At 47.8% G+C, this 17,159-nt stretch overlaps 5 protein-coding genes across 5 annotated transcripts; 2 read left to right on the forward strand and 3 right to left on the reverse strand.

The window, feature by feature from the left end:
* Positions 1-1,030: 1,030 nt before the first annotated feature.
* ABOM_009951 (uncharacterized protein) lies at positions 1,031-2,350 on the reverse strand (the record flags this gene model as incomplete). The annotated part of the gene is made up of 1 exon (XM_022537079.1): positions 1,031-2,350. One exon carries the CDS (start codon positions 2,348-2,350, stop codon positions 1,031-1,033), a length of 1,320 nt encoding a protein of 439 aa, XP_022385385.1.
* A 565-nt stretch (positions 2,351-2,915) lies between these two features.
* On the forward strand, positions 2,916-4,530 carry ABOM_009952 (uncharacterized protein; the record flags this gene model as incomplete). Its single annotated transcript, XM_022537080.1, has 3 exons — positions 2,916-3,040; positions 3,099-3,519; positions 3,577-4,530. 3 exons carry the CDS (start codon positions 2,916-2,918, stop codon positions 4,528-4,530), a joined length of 1,500 nt encoding a protein of 499 aa, XP_022385383.1.
* Positions 4,531-8,874: 4,344 nt separating this feature from the next.
* Positions 8,875-11,790, reverse strand: ABOM_009953 (uncharacterized protein; the record flags this gene model as incomplete). Its single annotated transcript, XM_022537081.1, has 1 exon — positions 8,875-11,790. The coding sequence occupies one exon, from the start codon at positions 11,788-11,790 to the stop codon at positions 8,875-8,877; it is 2,916 nt and encodes a 971-aa protein (XP_022385384.1).
* A 1,372-nt stretch (positions 11,791-13,162) lies between these two features.
* Positions 13,163-15,762, reverse strand: ABOM_009954 (uncharacterized protein; the record flags this gene model as incomplete). The annotated part of the gene is made up of 2 exons (XM_022537082.1): positions 13,163-13,654; positions 15,538-15,762. 2 exons carry the CDS (start codon positions 15,760-15,762, stop codon positions 13,163-13,165), a joined length of 717 nt encoding a protein of 238 aa, XP_022385381.1.
* A 687-nt stretch (positions 15,763-16,449) lies between these two features.
* On the forward strand, positions 16,450-16,938 carry ABOM_009955 (uncharacterized protein; the record flags this gene model as incomplete). The annotated part of the gene is made up of 1 exon (XM_022537083.1): positions 16,450-16,938. One exon carries the CDS (start codon positions 16,450-16,452, stop codon positions 16,936-16,938), a length of 489 nt encoding a protein of 162 aa, XP_022385382.1.
* Positions 16,939-17,159: the final 221 nt, after the last annotated feature.

The following is a 17,159-nucleotide window of genomic DNA, read 5'->3' on the forward strand; positions in this document are numbered from 1 at the left end:
ACCAATTACTGAAGAAGTGGTGAAAGCAGTGGCACAGAATGAGGCACCCTATTCATATAAAATAATGGGGCTGCTTTTTAAATATCGAAACAATCTACCAATTACTGAAGAAGTGGTGAAAGCAGTGGCACAGAAAGATTAACCCTTTTCATATAAAACGATGGAGCTGCTATTGTTCAGATATCGAAACAATCTACTAGGGACTGCAAGTTGGTGACCATAGTGATATAGAACAAGGAAATCTATGTATCTTAAGTAATAAAGCTGCTTTATAAATTACCGAAGGAGTAGTACAAGTATTAATACAGAACAGGGGATCACAGGGACATAGAATGCTATATCTACTTTCCAAATATTAACTCAATCTACTAGTTACTAAAGGAGTGGTTAATGCAATTGCAAGGAATAATGGTACTCATGGAAAATATATCATGGGAGTGCTTTTTTACCATCAAGATCATATACTGATTGATGAAGAAATGGTCAAAGAAATGCAACAGCGAACAATACCTGATAGATGCGATAATGTTATGGGGATTGTTTTTAAGCAGCAGGAGATGATGAGGAAGCCAAGATGGAAACAGAAATTTGAAAGTAGGGCAAGGAAGTTTCAGGAGAAAGGGTTGTCAATTGTATCGACCAAGTACTGCAAGAAGTGAGCCAAATGCTCGTATCAATAGAGGGAAAAGTCGTGCAAGCCATCCAATATCCTCGCTCCAAATATCCATCTATTATTTTGACTGGTAACTTGACTTATTGCATTCGGATGGCTCGTACCCTGAGATCTAGGGACATGAGGTATTCGATCCAATACGCGGTTTGTACTGGAGGATGTACCCTTCTAGATGAAAGTCAAGTCGATTAGATATGAATATACAGGTAAGTCTATTAAGCAAACCTTCTCAACTAGAGAAGGATGGTTTCATATGAAATTGGCAAAAAGCACGATGGCACCACGCTTTTTCGGCTGAGAGCAGGTACAATGCCAAGCGGCATTGTCCCAGAGCATAGTACTATAACGAATAGCAGTTTAAACTATGAGGAAATTACACTGGGATGGTCGTCCTCTGGCAAAGTCAATCCAAGATACGAAATCATCTCCAGCCAAGTTCCACCAAGACTTCAAGAAAGACAGAACACGGGACCTATCTAATGTCCGGCTGATATGTATCACAGTCTTGAAGCCATTCTCGATGATCTTCTGGGCCGCTCGATCACCACGGAGCTCTGTGCCGGCAATGAAGAGCGGCCAGATGAGATCCTGGGTAAAACGTAATCCGTTCGGAGTCTGGAATAGCCGCTGTAGGTAATCTAGGATGTGGCCGCAAGCATCATTTTTATCTTTTTCAGTTGTTGATAGTTCTGAGAGTGCTTGGGTGCCGTAGATCAGCGTAGCATAGTAGTACATCCACACGACCAGCTGAAAGTCTCCGCGTTCAGAATCTGACCAATATTCGATGGTTTGGTTGACGCACAAGGAGTGGGACTTGGCCGACTCGATCTGTGCATAGATAGTTTGAACCTCAAAAGCCGCCGGTGGGGCCAGATTCGAAGCCCGAGAACGGCTCTTGACGCGCTCTATTTTGGTGATGTGATGGATGATGCGAACGAAGTCCGCCAGCACAGCATCTTCGTTACTGGTAGGCGCATCCACTAAGATATCGTCAACTTGGCTGAAAGTCGTCAGGTGTGTCCACACGGAAGTTGAATAGAACTCTTGTAGGAGAAATCTTTGGACGCGGAAGAGCGGATGCTGAAGGCTCGAGTGATTGGCTCCAGCTGAGATGATCTCGCGGGCCGCAAGCAGATGAATACGCCACTCTGATGTTTGCGCCTTCAGCAGATCGCTGTTGCAGAGTATTAACACAGATCCCAAAGTCAGAGAAAAGGTTGTGGTTGAACCAGTCTGGGAGGAGGACAAGCAAGACAGGTTCCCCAACTCCTGTGCCAAAAGAGCCAGGGCATTATTTAAGTGAGTATCTGAGATATTTCTGAACCGTTCATACCAGGGATCATTCACCGGGTATTGAGAGGCCAGATCATGCGCCGCCAGGGCGAGGATAGAAAAGAAAATGGTCTCCGAACTTTCAGCGAGAGGAAGAATAAGCTGACGCCAAGGGTTCTGTGGTCCATTGATCCACGCCAGCCTATGTGCCACATTCTCTCTGAACCAGGCGAACAATCGTAACGATTCGGGAGACCGCGGTCCTGATAAGTAGAGACTATATGATGGCGCTGTCAACCGATCCTCATAGGATGGTTTTGGCACCAATGGAGCATCGCACATGGGCAGTGACCTCCCAGTAAGCTTGCCTCGACTGGCGACTCCTTGGTCCCATTTCAACCGCATTGCATATCCGGGACATTCGAGGCTACGTTTCGCGCATTTCTTACATCCTGGCAAACTGAGATCACACTTGATACGTCGCCTTCGACAAGTTGAGCAGCCTAGAGGTAATTATAAGCACAGGATTCCTGAATCGTCAATCAAAGATACCTTTGAGAGGTGTACGCAAGGGTGGGTGCTCCGACATGTCCTAAGCGAGGGTGGATCTATCTGTTCACTGCAACACATCAAAGTTTGGTGGTGGAATTTCTCCTGTTCCTCACGACTTATTAATCACGTATGATGAAATCTCGTCGGTTGGCCCCACTATTCTAAGCCCAAATAGGATGCTTGATAGAGATTTTGATATGCGAGTCACTGAAGTGCAGTCTCATTGGCGCATGCTCTAGTTTATGTGGGCCCCGTAGCGGCGATCTGGAGAAAAGTAGCGTGATCTCATGTGACGATTTTATAGAGTATAAAATCCTGGCTTTTTAGAACAGGAACGGCTTTTTTGGTCTGACTTCTGATTGTTCGTTATCCCTGGTCCTGATCGCCAATTTCTTTTCTTCCAAACAAAGCTATGACAATGCCTCTAACGGTGTCACTGACAGCGCCAAATGGTCGCAAGATAGAACTGCCAACCGGACTCTTCATTAACAATGAATGGGTCATGGCCACGAAGAAAGGGACTATCACAAGTATTAACCCAGCGTAAGTAATCTGAACTCCTATTATATAGCAACAAAGGTCATTGACCTAGAGCATGCAGGAATGAGACAGAAATTGCATTTGTCCAAGCCGCTACGGCCGAGGATGTCGACATCGCTGTAAACGCAGCTCGAGCTGCTCTCGGGCAACCTGCTTGGGCAGACATGCACTCCTCAACAAGGGGAGAGCTTCTTCGAAAATTAAGCGATCTCGTTGAAGAGAACATCGAAGACCTAGCAACACTCGAAACGTGGGACGGTGGAAAGCCATATCTGGTCTCGCTGAATGAGGATCTGCCGGAAGTGGTCAGTTGTCTTCGATATTTTGCGGGGTTCGCCGACAAAATCCATGGCCAGGTTATTGAGGGTGGTGCGATCAAATTTGCCTACACAGTACGAGAGCCGATTGGCGTTTGTGGGCAGATAATCCCGTGGAATTATCCCCTGATGATGGTGGCTTGGAAGCTAGGACCGGCATTGGCTGTAGGAACCACCTCTGAAGACGTACTTGGTACTTTCTGCTGATTGATTCATGCACAGTGCGGAAATACCGTTGTTTTGAAACCTTCTGAACTTACCCCCCTCAGCATTCTATATTTTGCGAACTTGATAAGGAAGGCCGGCTTTCCTCCGGGCGTCATCAATATTCTCAACGGCTGCGGGCACGAGGCAGGAACGGCGATCGCGAACCACCAGGGGATCGATAAGATTGCCTTCACAGGAAGCACGGCTACTGGACAAAGCGTGATGAAAATGGCGGCATCAAACTTGAAAAACATTACGCTGGAGACCGGTGGCAAATCTCCGTTACTTGTGTTTAACGACGCAGATCTTGACCAAACAGTGAAATGGGCACACGTTGGTATCATGAGCAATCAGGGCCAGATTTGCTCCGGTACCAGTCGCATTCTAGTAGAGAAAGGTGTGTACGAGCAGTTCATCGCAGCGTTTAAGGGATACACAAAAAAGGCAAGCAAAGTCGGCGATCCGTTTCGTGATGATATAAACCAAGGGCCGCAAATCTCGAAGATTCAATATGACAGAGTGCTATCATACATTGATTCTGGTGTCAAGCAAGGCGCTCGTCTAGTGCTCGGTGGAGCACCAGCGAATGAGAAAGCTCCGGGCTTCTTCATCCTTCCGACAATCTTCGCCGACGTCACAGATGATATGACAATCTCTCAGGAGGAGATTTTCGGACCCGTGGTTGTCATTTCAGCATTCGAGACTGAAGAAGAGGCCATTAAAAAGGCAAACAATTCACCATATGGCCTTGGATGTGCAATCTTCACGCAAAACCTTGAACGAAGCCATAGATTGGCCCGAAAGATGGAAAGTGGGACGGTATGGATCAATAGCAGCAATGACAGTGACTCACGAACTCCATTCGGGGGTGTCAAGCAGAGTGGAATTGGGCGCGAACTTGGTGAAGCTGGACTGGCGGCATATTCTAGCATCAAGTCTGTCCATGTCAACATAGGCGCGAAGTTGTAACAAGCTGTACAAATCTTGCCACCGTGCCATGAATGCAAGAGCGATGATTGCTTGGTTGTATCAAGAGGTAAATTGAACAGGATTAAATTGGCAGAACAAGGTATGTTTTACACGACATTATGGGGCATGCTATTTGCCGTGAAACATTCAAGAATAATGAAGAAATCCAATACAACTAAGAATTAAGCTGCCCAATCTTAAACGTGACGTACGCAAGCGGGCTCCATCAAGAAACGGCATATGCACTCTGGATACCAGCTCGACCAACTGTATATTACTGCAAGAAGTAAGGCTACAGACACACAAATTAGATTCCGATGTAGAAAACAGAATAGGTATATACAGGGTCTCATGCAAGGTACCGCGAATTTAGTTCCCACGTCGTATTGTAGATATATTTTAAATATATAGCTATTACAATAGCAAGAAGAACATGCCAGGAATTCGATATAATATCTAGTAATAGTCTATTCTACTATTCCTGTATACCGCCTGTAATTATCTCTTTCAGCTGACCTCTGCTCGAATATGCTTTGATTTGAACATATAGAGCGTGTCACACTTTAGGTTTCAATCTATCCATTTCTAAACACTCAATACTCCCACTCCGGGTACATTGGGCCACCTGCCCTTCGCGGTACAGCCAAAGTTGTGGGGGATGCGAGTACTTTTATTCTTACGTTTGTTCTAATCTGTAATCAGGTCGATCGTATCAAGCGGAACAATCTTGGTGCCCTTCCCAGATTTTCAGCCCAAAAACATGGCTACCATGACCAAGATCTCAACATAGTACGACACGAAGCTGACCCCATCGAAGTTTAGACTAAAGCACGACCAGCCCTAGATAAGGATGATCTAGGTATCCCGGCCGACTGCTGGTATATCATTTACTATTCTACCTGCCCGCGAAGCGGCTTGTGGTGTACAGAATGGGAAATCTTCGCCTGCGATGGATCTTTTGCCTTTGGCCTTCACACTTGTTTCCCAGTTAGATTGTGCCGGGTTTGCAGGCATTTGAAACTAGCATCGAACATTCCAATATCTACTTGCAAGCATTGCAGGGTTGGCATACTACAGAACGTATTGTAGCTAACATCGAATGTTCTATGAGTGGGTACGTATGCCTGTGTAACCACTATAAGCATGTGTCCCAGCAAATACCTTCGCTGAGACGATGGAAATGAAATGTGCCTACGTAGATTGACCTCTTTCAGCGTTTAGATACAGTGTGATCGCAATGCATTAGTAGTAGAAATGGGGAGTAAACACGGACCCGTCTCGGTTGAGGCTGTGACATGTTTTCAGGATGTCCAGCTAGCTACATACTCCATGGACTGAGTTGAGGCAAGATCAACGCAATGGCTTTGTATTTGGAAATCCTTAGAAGTGGGATGATTCTCCGCGCGATGGCATTGGATATGACTGACTCTTATCATATTGTCTTAATGTCTATCGACACCGATTTGTCAAGCGATGTGAGCTCGTATCCGAACGGGAATTGGTCACCGACTATAAAATCATTACTGCTACTGCGGCATTGTCGGCGTGATTTCTCACAGCTGAACTGTGGATGTCTTGCAGAGATATCACAAACCAGGCTGCTTATAACGAGTTGACTTGTTGAAAATAGTGTGATACGTCATAGCCATCATGGCGAGCAACCATTTGTTTCAACCTTACGTTTTAATGATGTGTTGATGCATGCCCACATGTAACCTTGCAGAGTAAACCTTGAGAGAAAATAGTACTTATGCAAAGGGTATTAAACCCGTGCCAACTGAGTGGTAGGCAGAGTTGGCATTGCTTGGCTATATGCACATGTAGGGCTAATGCCTTTCCTGCCTTTGGTGTGCAGAATTTGGTCCTTCTGCATACCTCCACTGCACGTTCTGGAGGGTATCATATAGTACGTAATCCGGTAGTTAAAGATGTGGGTCCAGCGGTAGCGGGATGGCTCGGGCCTTTCACCCGCCGCCATATAGACCCACTCGATGAACCATGCCTTTACAATGTTCTCTCGGCCGGTCTCTACTAAATGAATCAGTACCACGGGATTAGCGAATGGAGATCAGGCAAAGTAAATCGGCAAGATATCAGATTGGCTCAGCATGGCTTGAGAAAATCTTGGTTCCTACTACAACTCTAATGTAGGCAAAACTGCACAGCGCTCTGGTCCTGGCAGCTATATGTTGTACGGGGATGTCCGGTGAAGGTGACCTATCCCCTTACATTATACTTTGCCGACTTAGTCAGTTCTTCATACCGGCTGAGGTGACAAGAAGGTCAGGCACCAGAGCCAACAAATGCAACCGCTTCACATCATACATGTCCGAACTCCCGGCTGGCCCCGCCGCGTCTTCGGTATTTGGCTCACTCATTCTCCTGAGGCTTTTCAGAAGTACACTGACTATTTAGCCCCCTTCCGTCAAGCAAACCAGGATAACCAGTACTCACAGGGACAAAAAAGGTGCCCCCTGTTAACATATAATCGACGCGGCCACGACCAAGCTGCAGATGACTTCACAGGTTATGGAGACTACTACGGTGCAGTATCAGAAGGCCAGCGCGAATCTCGCTCAAGTCCAGCAGAAAATGGGCAAGATCCAGGGCGAACTCACCGGCCTCAAGGCCACCAACATCAACCTGGTATACCATCCGAGATTATCTATCAGGTCAATCAGTTAATACACCTGTTAAAGGATCAAATCAAATCCATACTGGTCAAGTCCATAGAGATTCTCGTGCAACTTAAGTCTCAGATCAACGGCCTGGTCGCCTTCTTCGTAGCCGTCAGCACGCTCGTCGACCACGCCATTGATAACCAAGTCACCCCCTTTCTCGACTATCTCAGGGCCTCGACAGGCGCTAAGGAGCCTTCCTTCCTGAACTTTTCTTTCACTGATTTTCAGCAGCAAATAATCTTCGACTACGCCCTCAGTATCAGGGCGTTCTTTGACCTGTTCCGGGACATCGCGCACATGTACCAAGGCGTGGGCAATCGGCTCATCAGGAATGGGCTCGATGTGGTTAATAACTTGCAGACGGAGTATAATAGCACCGCTGATCCGAAAGAGCAGCAGAAGGTCAGTTGTCTTTCAACTTCCCGCTCCTCAATCACGGACAAGTGCTGACACAAGTCATAGATTCTAGAAAAGAGAAACAAGGAATTAGCGACTTCAGCACCAGCTCCATCGAAGGAGTTAAAAAGCTTGTTCAATCGGTAAGCTGTCCTCAGGCCGCCTCAAGCTCTCTCCCTCCATACCATTGTGCATTGCCTCTCAGCTACCACAGAGGCAACAAGATATAACCGAAATCCTTGCGTCCAACGCCGCAGATGCGGCCAACTCATTGGAATTTGTGCCCGTCAGGCCCGCAAAGCCAGTGGCAAAGGCCATCACGGACTCAACCGATGCCTCTCAGCAGGCGGTCGAGAATGGAATCTCCCAGTCGAACAAGTACATTACTCGCCCGCTCAGCGACACTTCATCTTTGGTAGGTACTCACTTTTCTTGCCTGTGTTGACATGTTAATAGACGGAAGCAATGCTAACCGGAGTGATGCTCCATGTTGACGACGCGTAACACCGATCAGCAGGAAACCATTCATGGCTATCGGGTTAGTGATGGTAACCGTTCTGCTACTCACCCACCTAATGGGGTATCCCAGTCTATTTGCTCATATTTAGATAGCCGGTCAGAGTTGCATAGCGGAAATGAATCAAAATCATATGTTGGTAAATACTGCCATCTTGGTGTCATATCTCGAAAAGCCTCGCCAGCAATGATCTAATGAAGCCTGTTGTTCACGCAGTCAGTTTCGCATGCTACAGAGACACAAGCTATTCCAGGAGTCGTACACACTTTTGATATAGATAAGATAAGGCTCAATTGTAATTTCCGAGTTGCAAAAGAGAGGAGGAAGGGGGATTAATAGATGGATTGGACGACTAAGCCCGGATCGACTGAGTATGGAATATAGCAAGTAGAGCTGGGAGGAGAAGAAGTTGGGAGGGAAGGATTCTTATACAGGGGAGGTTACAGTTAAAGTACTTCTTTATATAAGCTATAGCCATAGTCTATAAGAGCAGTATCATAGCTAAAACTACTATCATATCTACAATTAATATTATACAGAATTGAATAATATTCCAGAAAGCAAGAGCGTTATCTAAACATCACTGTATTGGATTTGAAAACTAGTTGCTGAACGGGCAGTCAATGGGATAAGCTGCCCTCGCATGTACTTCATATTGGTAGAAATTAACTTAACAACAGGAGAGAAAAAGAGAAGCCGCACAGTCCGCAGTAATAGTGCTAAGTATATCCAATCTGAGTAGATGAAATCTCACTCTTGCCACTGGATCCGCCCGCTGCGGAACAAACTCACCATCCCGATAGGCAACAGCCCAGGATCTACAATGTTAAACCCACCAAAGCGATCGATAATCTCCTGTCCATACAACTGGGTCACCCATTTCCAATAAGCATCCATGTCTCTCCAGTTGCGTTGAATTCCTCTCACGTTCTGATGTCCGGAAAGTTGTTTCAGCTCCCGGAAGACGGCACCGGTCCGATCACATTCAATATACTGCTGCCTCGGGCGTTGTAGAAGCGTGTCATACACCTCCTTTAGCTCGCCAGTGTATCCATAGCCGAGTAGCTCACGGTACCGGATGTATTCCTCGAAGGACATAAATGTGTGTGCGTCTGCTGGGACAAATCCCTGGTTATGCGCGGTTATATGTTGGTTGTTGTTGAGGCGCTTCTCGTAGCGCAATTTAGCCGCGGCGTACGCATCCCGTTCGTTGTCCAAGAATTTATCCAAAACAGTAGTCGGATCACTGAGGACAGAGTCACGTAGGCCTACCAGGTGAATGAAGGGACTGGACAGCTCGAGACCGCCAAGCTCGATCGGGAGGAAAAAGTAACCGTCCGGGACAGAGGCGACGTTGAAGCGAGAGCAGATTATATCCCGGAGGAACTGGATTACACTCACGTCACTTTTGCCACCTTCTGCATCAAGGGAAAACACTCTACGCTGGATTCGTTCATGAGTGGCGAGCATCATATCAACATGCTGACGGCCGAAGCAGTTGGCAGGCTTGCCGAAGTTGGACGTGAAGAAAGTTGTAGCATACGAGTTCCATGCCTGAATCCAACCAAATACGCTCTTGACTTGCTCTTTTAACTGCCGGTTCAAATCCTCAACATGACTGTCGACCATTTGCTGGTCGATTTCAAAACGCCCCGACTCGGGGTTGAGGTATAGCATGCCCCATCTGATTTGCCCGGCAGGTAAGGCTGGATCGAGGCCAGTCGAGCTTGTTGTGTCTTTGTGCACGATATGGGCACTGCCGGTCTTAGCGGGATCTAGAGTAATTCCCATTGTCTTATTGAATCTTTGGATCGCATTCCATGTGGCCACACAGGTCTGATGGTTTGATGACCAGAACCAGAAATCATCGTGAACTCGCCAGAGGAGCTCACCCTCGGTCCTCTGATTGATCATAAAGTCGAGGCAGAAGAGAATGGTCTCTCCAAACACGTCGCTGAGGACATGGGCGCCAGGAGTACCTCGCTGACGCTGACGAGGCTCAGCGTGAGGGTCGTCGATGAACTTTAGTGGTGCTTTCAAGAAGCGCTGGAAAAATCCTAGCCATTTCTCGGAAACACCAAAAAGTTCCAAAACTGCATGAATAGCTGTATGAGATAGATTGGGGTTGAGAGATTCATATTTGGAACGAAAGCAGGTCAACCCTCCCTCAAGTCGAGTCTTGATCAAAATGTCAGTGGTTAAAAGATGCAAAAGGTTTTGCTTGGCCTCTATTGGATTTTTAGGGTTGAGAATCTCGTTCCCGTCGTCTTCATCAGCATCACCATCGGTGTCATCATCGTCATCATCTTCATCATCATCGTCATCAATCCCCGCTTCCTCTTCATAGAAGTTTGTCGCCCCAAAAGCGCGTCTCTTCATGCGCGATGTTATTTGCGCTCTCTGCATTGTGCGCTTCCTGGCAGGGAGTGGAGGTCGTTGTGCAGGAGCAAACTGCGCAAAGTCCGCCTCTTCCTCTCCTTGGGTTATGCTTCGGTCTTGCTGTTCATAGTCCAGAAGCTGAGAGACAAAATACCCCTTGTGATATATTTGCTCTCGTGTGGTTTGCACGGCGCCCTTGGATGATCCGTGACCTAGGAAGAACTCGCGACGGCTCTTGTCCATTGCTGGGATGTTATCTGTCGGCGATTTCCAAACCCCGCTAGTCTTTCTGAACTCCGTAAAGGCATCCTTAAAGACAACAGACCATTTAACACCGAGATATTGCAAGAAGATGGCCTGGATCAGATCCTCGTGCATGTAGATGTTATAAGTTCCATTCAGTTGGCGCCGCTGCTCTACGGGAACTTCTGTACCCCAGGACCAAGCGTCCAAGGCCATCATGCGCATATTCAGCACGTCGGAGAGCTCATCCAGAATAATCTCGTTATTTAAGAAGTCTTTTAGCACCGTCCGTTTTTCTTCCGTCAGAAGGTCGGACGCAATCAGGCCAGAGATCGTCCATCGTAGTGTTCTCACAGAAATTTGACGAGAGTATGCCAAGGATTCCTCAAGACGTTGCACTTTGCTTCGGAGTCCTTCAAAAGCTATTCGTACATCTTTGGCATTTTTCGACGGGCTATGGAAGAGCTCGCTCAGTAGAAGTTTAATTCCATCCGTGTCGAGTTCAAGCGGCGTGAAGACGACATCTTCCCATTGTTTTCTGGATTCCAACTTCTCGGCGCCCGGAATCTGCTCTGGCTCTTCAGACATGGATACATCGTCATCTGGTAGGGGACTCTTCTTAGTCGACAGCCACTCCATGGTCAGCTGGCCAAAAAGTGTGGCAAACTCATATTTACGGGTTTGCATATCAAGATTGCTGAGTAGAGACTGTTGCCATCGTTCCATCGTAGATGGTGAGATAGAGGGGTCATACTGCACCTGTTTGAGAAACCGATCTATATTTGCCAGCGTAATCTCCAGGCGCCGATGGTTGCTGGTAAGCCCACGGATCATGCGGCCGTTCACCACTGGGATGCCGAAGCACGTCTTGAGACCATCGGATAAAGCCGACAATCTCTCGATGGGAGAGTCTAACGCCTGCGCGGTCTGTAGGGTCGTGGCCTTGTGGTCGAGGAATATCTCTTGCTTTCTGGAAAGCTCGCCCAGCTTGGCATGCGTAATGTCCTGCAGCGTTTGAGAGAGCTGACTCGTAGCAGATGCCATGGTTACGTGTTGCCTGGTGTTTCCCTCTGACATGAGTTATCAAACGGATGGAGAGTTGCATGAGGGATGGCAGTTCTTTTATACCTCGAGGCGAAATCTGAGCTTAGTCATGATGGCTGCCTGATGTTACTCCAGTTGGTTACCTAGCCGCGGGGTATACAAATAACATTCATTAAATGGAACCCATGTACTAGTAGTCCCAGAGACAGTAGCGGGTATTTTGAAAATCAGCAGAAATCGGTCCGGTGAAAGAAAAGGCAAGGTATTTCTTTGTTCTGTGGTCTGTAAAAAGCCTTAACATATACTGTCTCGTAGAGAGCCATATTTTGAAGTGACTCTAGCGTAATCAGGACGTTAGCTTTCCCATAGTACTAGTAGTGATCATTGCCCCACCAATGCCTTGCTATCAACCTTCCTTCTTCGTTATCTTGGGTATTAAAAGTTGTCGTAAAGTCAATTTGCTGCGTAAGCTCGAGCCCGTGGGTAACAAGACGCTGATCCAACCTGTGATGAAGTTGAATACGCCAGCTGGGATTCCGACGAGCATTGTCTTGTATGTAGAATAGTCGAATCCATGTATGACAGAGGAATTACACTTTGAAGAGAAGAACTCCTCGTTACTCATTTACGGGTAATATATGTGGGCGGCAGGATTACTACTACCTTAAGTATTGGGGTCGGCAGGATGATGCATGCAGCTATTATATATCACGTTGTGCTCCTCCGGAATTTATCAGATTTCCCTTGATCTATTGCTTTCGTCTGGAATGTCGACAAAGAGCCATAGAAATGGAAAGGGAATCTGCAGCAGCTGTGATATTTCCATTCCGTGGGGAGGATGATCCAGAAATATATCCAGCCCATGCTGCTTTGCGGAAACTGGCTGCTAGTCTTACGGTACTACATATACACTGAGCTGCTATTATCAAACGACAGGCTTAGACGCCGTCTGACAATGGGCGTGGCGGTCCAAACTCAGAACTGCAATCTCGTACCAAAGTTTGCCATTACTGTATTACCTCAGTGGTGGAGCGGTGCGAATGCCCGTCGAATGTTCCTTGTATCCGAGTAGCACGATATTGTCGTCAATTGCCACTGTGCATTCACTAAGAAGAGGCTTACCGTAAGTTCAAGAGACGCAGGAAAGTTCTTAATATGGCCAACATGAGTTTTAATTAATTATTAATTCTTAAACACAGATAGCCAATCCGCATACTACAGACGCTAGTCACTCCTGTCGAAGGGCAGCTGTCCTGGTATTAGGCCCGATGCTTGAGGATAGGTTGAAATCGGTGAGTAGCATAGCCATTTGTATAACCGTGGACTTCTTAGGTATGTACGTACACACTCAGCTCGTCGAGCCACTGCATCTCTAAAATACAAAGAGGGATGTAGGTACAAGGGTCGCACATGCTAGGTCAATTAACGCTTCTGTGGGTATTTCAAAGGAGAGAGGGAGTAGATACTCCAGAAAGCATCTATTATTGTCGGTCTCTGGAACCGTCAGGTAGTTCATAGACTGGTGGTGCAGCGTCAAGTTCCTGACCTGCGTGCCCCGGGACTTGGATGTATGGTCAACTGTCCGCATACCCGAAGCGCCTGGGACACCTGTCGGAGACACCACGTTCTCCACTTTGCTGCGGCGTGCGAGAAACCAAACCAAGGCAGCGAGAATGGCTGCTCCGGCTACCCCACCAACAACACCGCCTGCAATGGCCCCGGTATTCGTACTGGATAACTGCGGAGAGGGTTCAGGGGTGTGGGATGCCGTAGGCTCTGCGGTATTTGTAGTCGAGGTACTTGAGGTAGTGGAAACAGTCGAGAAAAGATGATCGAGTGGCCAAAGACATGACAGTCGAAGAAGCTACCTGTTTGTTAGTGACCAAAGCTAATAGAAAACAAGACTCGTTGCAACAAGATAGAATAGAGCAATGCAATCATACCTGTTCCAGATCTCATCACTGTTAAGGTGCTAAGCCAATCCTTCGAAGGATAATCAGACATTACACAGCCGACATATCCATCTGGAACGTTGTTTCCAGCCTTCACTGCCTTGACAGTGAATTCCCCTTGGTCACAGCCAAAAAAGTAAATCGTGTGGAAGAGGTTCCAGGTACCGTTCGCGCATTGCTCTGGGACATTTCCAACGTGCGATTTCCGGCATGTATTCTCTCCAACCAAGCAGAATGAGTCGGGGGGCAACATGCAACGAAATCGTCTTACATTTTGCCGCAATCCGTTTCGTAGTCCTTGCAGGACTTCTCCCGCTGGAGAGAACAGCCTTCAGACATCTTATGCCAAATGTATACTCCGGTGGAGCATTACTATAACGTGTTGTGAACCGTGAATACTCCGGAGTACAGGGCAAGGGGCAACCATTTTTCGGACTCAAATCTAGCGCAGTAATCTACCGGGGTAGGGGGACGAGGTGAGGCCCACGGGGACTTTGCTTCTTAGCGAATCAATTGCGGCATTAGCCACTGGGTACCATCGCTTCAAGCCATACAGGATGGATATAATAACCTATACTATTTCGAGCCTTAGGGCTGCCAAGAAATGACACAGCCTCGGCTTTGGCAAGGATCAGACCCTGGATGTGGGCAAGCGGCGTATGAGTCAGTCAGGGAGCCACCGGGGGTTGATCCCACCGGTTTCCCCGGCGCCAACGCCGGCTTGTGAGGTCCAACCCATGGCGTGCTAAACAGGTCGATCTACGATCCATCCATAAGCTACTGTGTACCAATATCGCATGAGTGGTATGTCGGAGCGGCGCATTTCATATCCTTTTGGGATACCTTGCGTAGATTCTGGCGATCAGCTTGGTTTTTGCTTTGCGAGGCAAGTCCTGAGGCCGCTCTAAACATCTCCCTTATACTGACCATTGTCTACTCCACGAGCAGGTTCAAAAGAGATGGGGAATCGCCCACAACAGCCAAAGTGGCTACAGAGACCCGAAACCGACTATGAGCGATGGCTTCGCGAGCAAGACGAGCACTTCAAGCCAGCGGACCGTCCATTCTACGGACCGACCATGGAAGGCACCAACGACCTCGATGATAGTGAAACACACAAAGATAGGGATAAGTCATTGCTGAACGGTCAGCAAGAACCCACGCATCATGGCCATTTTGTAGGACAACAGAACACGCCCATTGTATCCTCTACACATCAACCCGCTCGTCTCAGAAGTTATTCGATTATATGCAGTTTATTGCTGTCCATCCTTCTTACTCTTGCCATTATAAAGTTAGCCCAAGCGTTTCGAAGAAGAGTCCGTCGAGGAGGTGCTATTCTGCTATCTGAGAATCCTGGGAATAGGTGAAAATCGTGAAGGCTCACCTCACGATACACCGCGCTCGGATTGTAGTGACTGTCGGACATGCCACCAAGCCATGTTACCCACGACACGAGAATGCATATGTTGAGAACAGTAGAATAATGTAAAATTGACGCAAGTCACATTCTCAGGTCTATCGAAGGGTTTTATTTCTCATGTCATTTCCTTGGGCTAGTTCACTTTTTCTGGCATTGATTGGTCCAGATGTCCACGTATCATGCTCCAATGGGTCCCGAGTGTTGTGAATCTCCATCGAAGCCTCGCAAGGGCTTAATCTGACTTCAAATGCTCTTGAAATTTGGTCAGGATAGACCTAGGCACTTGGCAAGGCTTGGTCATGTGAGATAATACTGGGTGGGGAATACTACTACTACTAGTCCATAGACAAAGGATTTAGCGCCCCGACCCACGCCGTCGCCGAATGTAACTTCATGCAGGGATTCCTTTAGCGTCGTATCGATCTTCGAATAAGATGAAATAAGAGTTGGGACAGAGACCAGGGTTGGGAAGTAGGGATTGGACGGCAAAAATGGCTCCCTGAGACCTGCTGGGACGATGACGTCAAAGAATGTGTCGTGTTGCAGCGTCAGCTGACGATCGTTGTACGTGTTCCCTCGACCATCAGGTATAGCCATATCGTCGAGGTGTCATTCGCTTCATTCCCGAAGAACACCGTGCTGGTGGGGTGGGCTGTTGGCTGAAGAATCTTCATCCTCGCCGAGGCGAACCCGGAACTTCCAGACTCAGCCGCCCGACAGGCAGAGTAAGCCTGTCACGGAGGTGAAAGTAATAGACGGAGTTAGCAGGGGTACTTATATAGGTGCGTCTTATTAGGAGCCCCATCAGGGTGGGGGCGAACCCTTCTTTCGAAATTTTTAGCCTGGCCTGTAACAAGGCCCAACGGGAAGGAAGGACACCGCGCTAAGATGAAACTCCGAATCATCCGCGAGGCTCGCCATATTAGTTGGCGCTGAGCCCCATAGCCCATCTGTCAACTAATTTAACAGTCCACCCAGCCCTCCACCGGCAAGGCTAACCTATGTTACCTATCCCGGCTGTTCCAGCTCTTTTGATCGCCGGCGCGAGCAACTTCTGAGGTAAAACGATAGTAGATACCCTCCTCCCGTCGCCCGAGTTAGGGTGAGATCAATGCGGGATTATATATCGTCTACGTTTGCCCTCTCCGGATGAAATAGAGCGGCGAGGCCTAAGAAACACACACTACTGAGCACGAGTATGTACGAAAGCCCCGGTTACATAACAAGCCTAATAGTAGCAGCAGAAAGCACAGACCCACCGGGACACAGACAGTGTCAGTCCAAATGGCTCGAGTTCTCGGCAAAAGGTCACGGTCCGTGCAGCAGTGGAGGCCGCAGACCGACTATGAGCGATGGCTCGAAGAACACAATGAAAACTACCAGCCTGGGCAGGATCCAGAGTATCATCCATCTAATCCGGGCTTGAATGGCCAAGTTCCTCTCTACCACCATGAAATAGACGACAGTCCGCGTCAAATGGCTGATAGTGCACACCCGACACATTCCGATATCACGCATCTCCAATCGTATAAAGTTCATGGCGAATTCTTGCGCCGGCCGGGTGCTGGGCCGCCTTCCCCTCTAGGAGACGCTTTAGCCGACAGTTTTCGGGGGCATTGCCTATATCAGTTGGCCCTATTTTTTGCTGTGGTTATCGCTCTCCGACAGATTGCAAAGAGCCTGGAAAAGCGACGTCGTCGTGCAACTGCTCCTTCAACGCCTGAACCCACACAGTTTACTAATCGGCACAGCGATGAAAAACTTCCGGTATAAGTTGCGATGGTACAGAGATGGAGCGGGACAACTATGATCGCTGCGGGAACCTGACTCTCTGATTCTTGTGTCTTATCTATCGTTGCTCCATGACATCTGTACGTTACTCTGATATCCTGTGGCCTCCCTGTTATCATATAAGTAGCCCGCGGTCATAGTGTGTTAGACAGGAGAAAAAGAAGAAAAAAAGGGGGGAGGAAGGAAAGCGAAAGCAAGAGTTG

This window comes from Aspergillus bombycis, assembly GCF_001792695.1.
Source record: "Aspergillus bombycis strain NRRL26010 chromosome Unknown contig00106, whole genome shotgun sequence".
In the NCBI taxonomy this organism is placed as follows: domain Eukaryota; kingdom Fungi; phylum Ascomycota; class Eurotiomycetes; order Eurotiales; family Aspergillaceae; genus Aspergillus; species Aspergillus bombycis.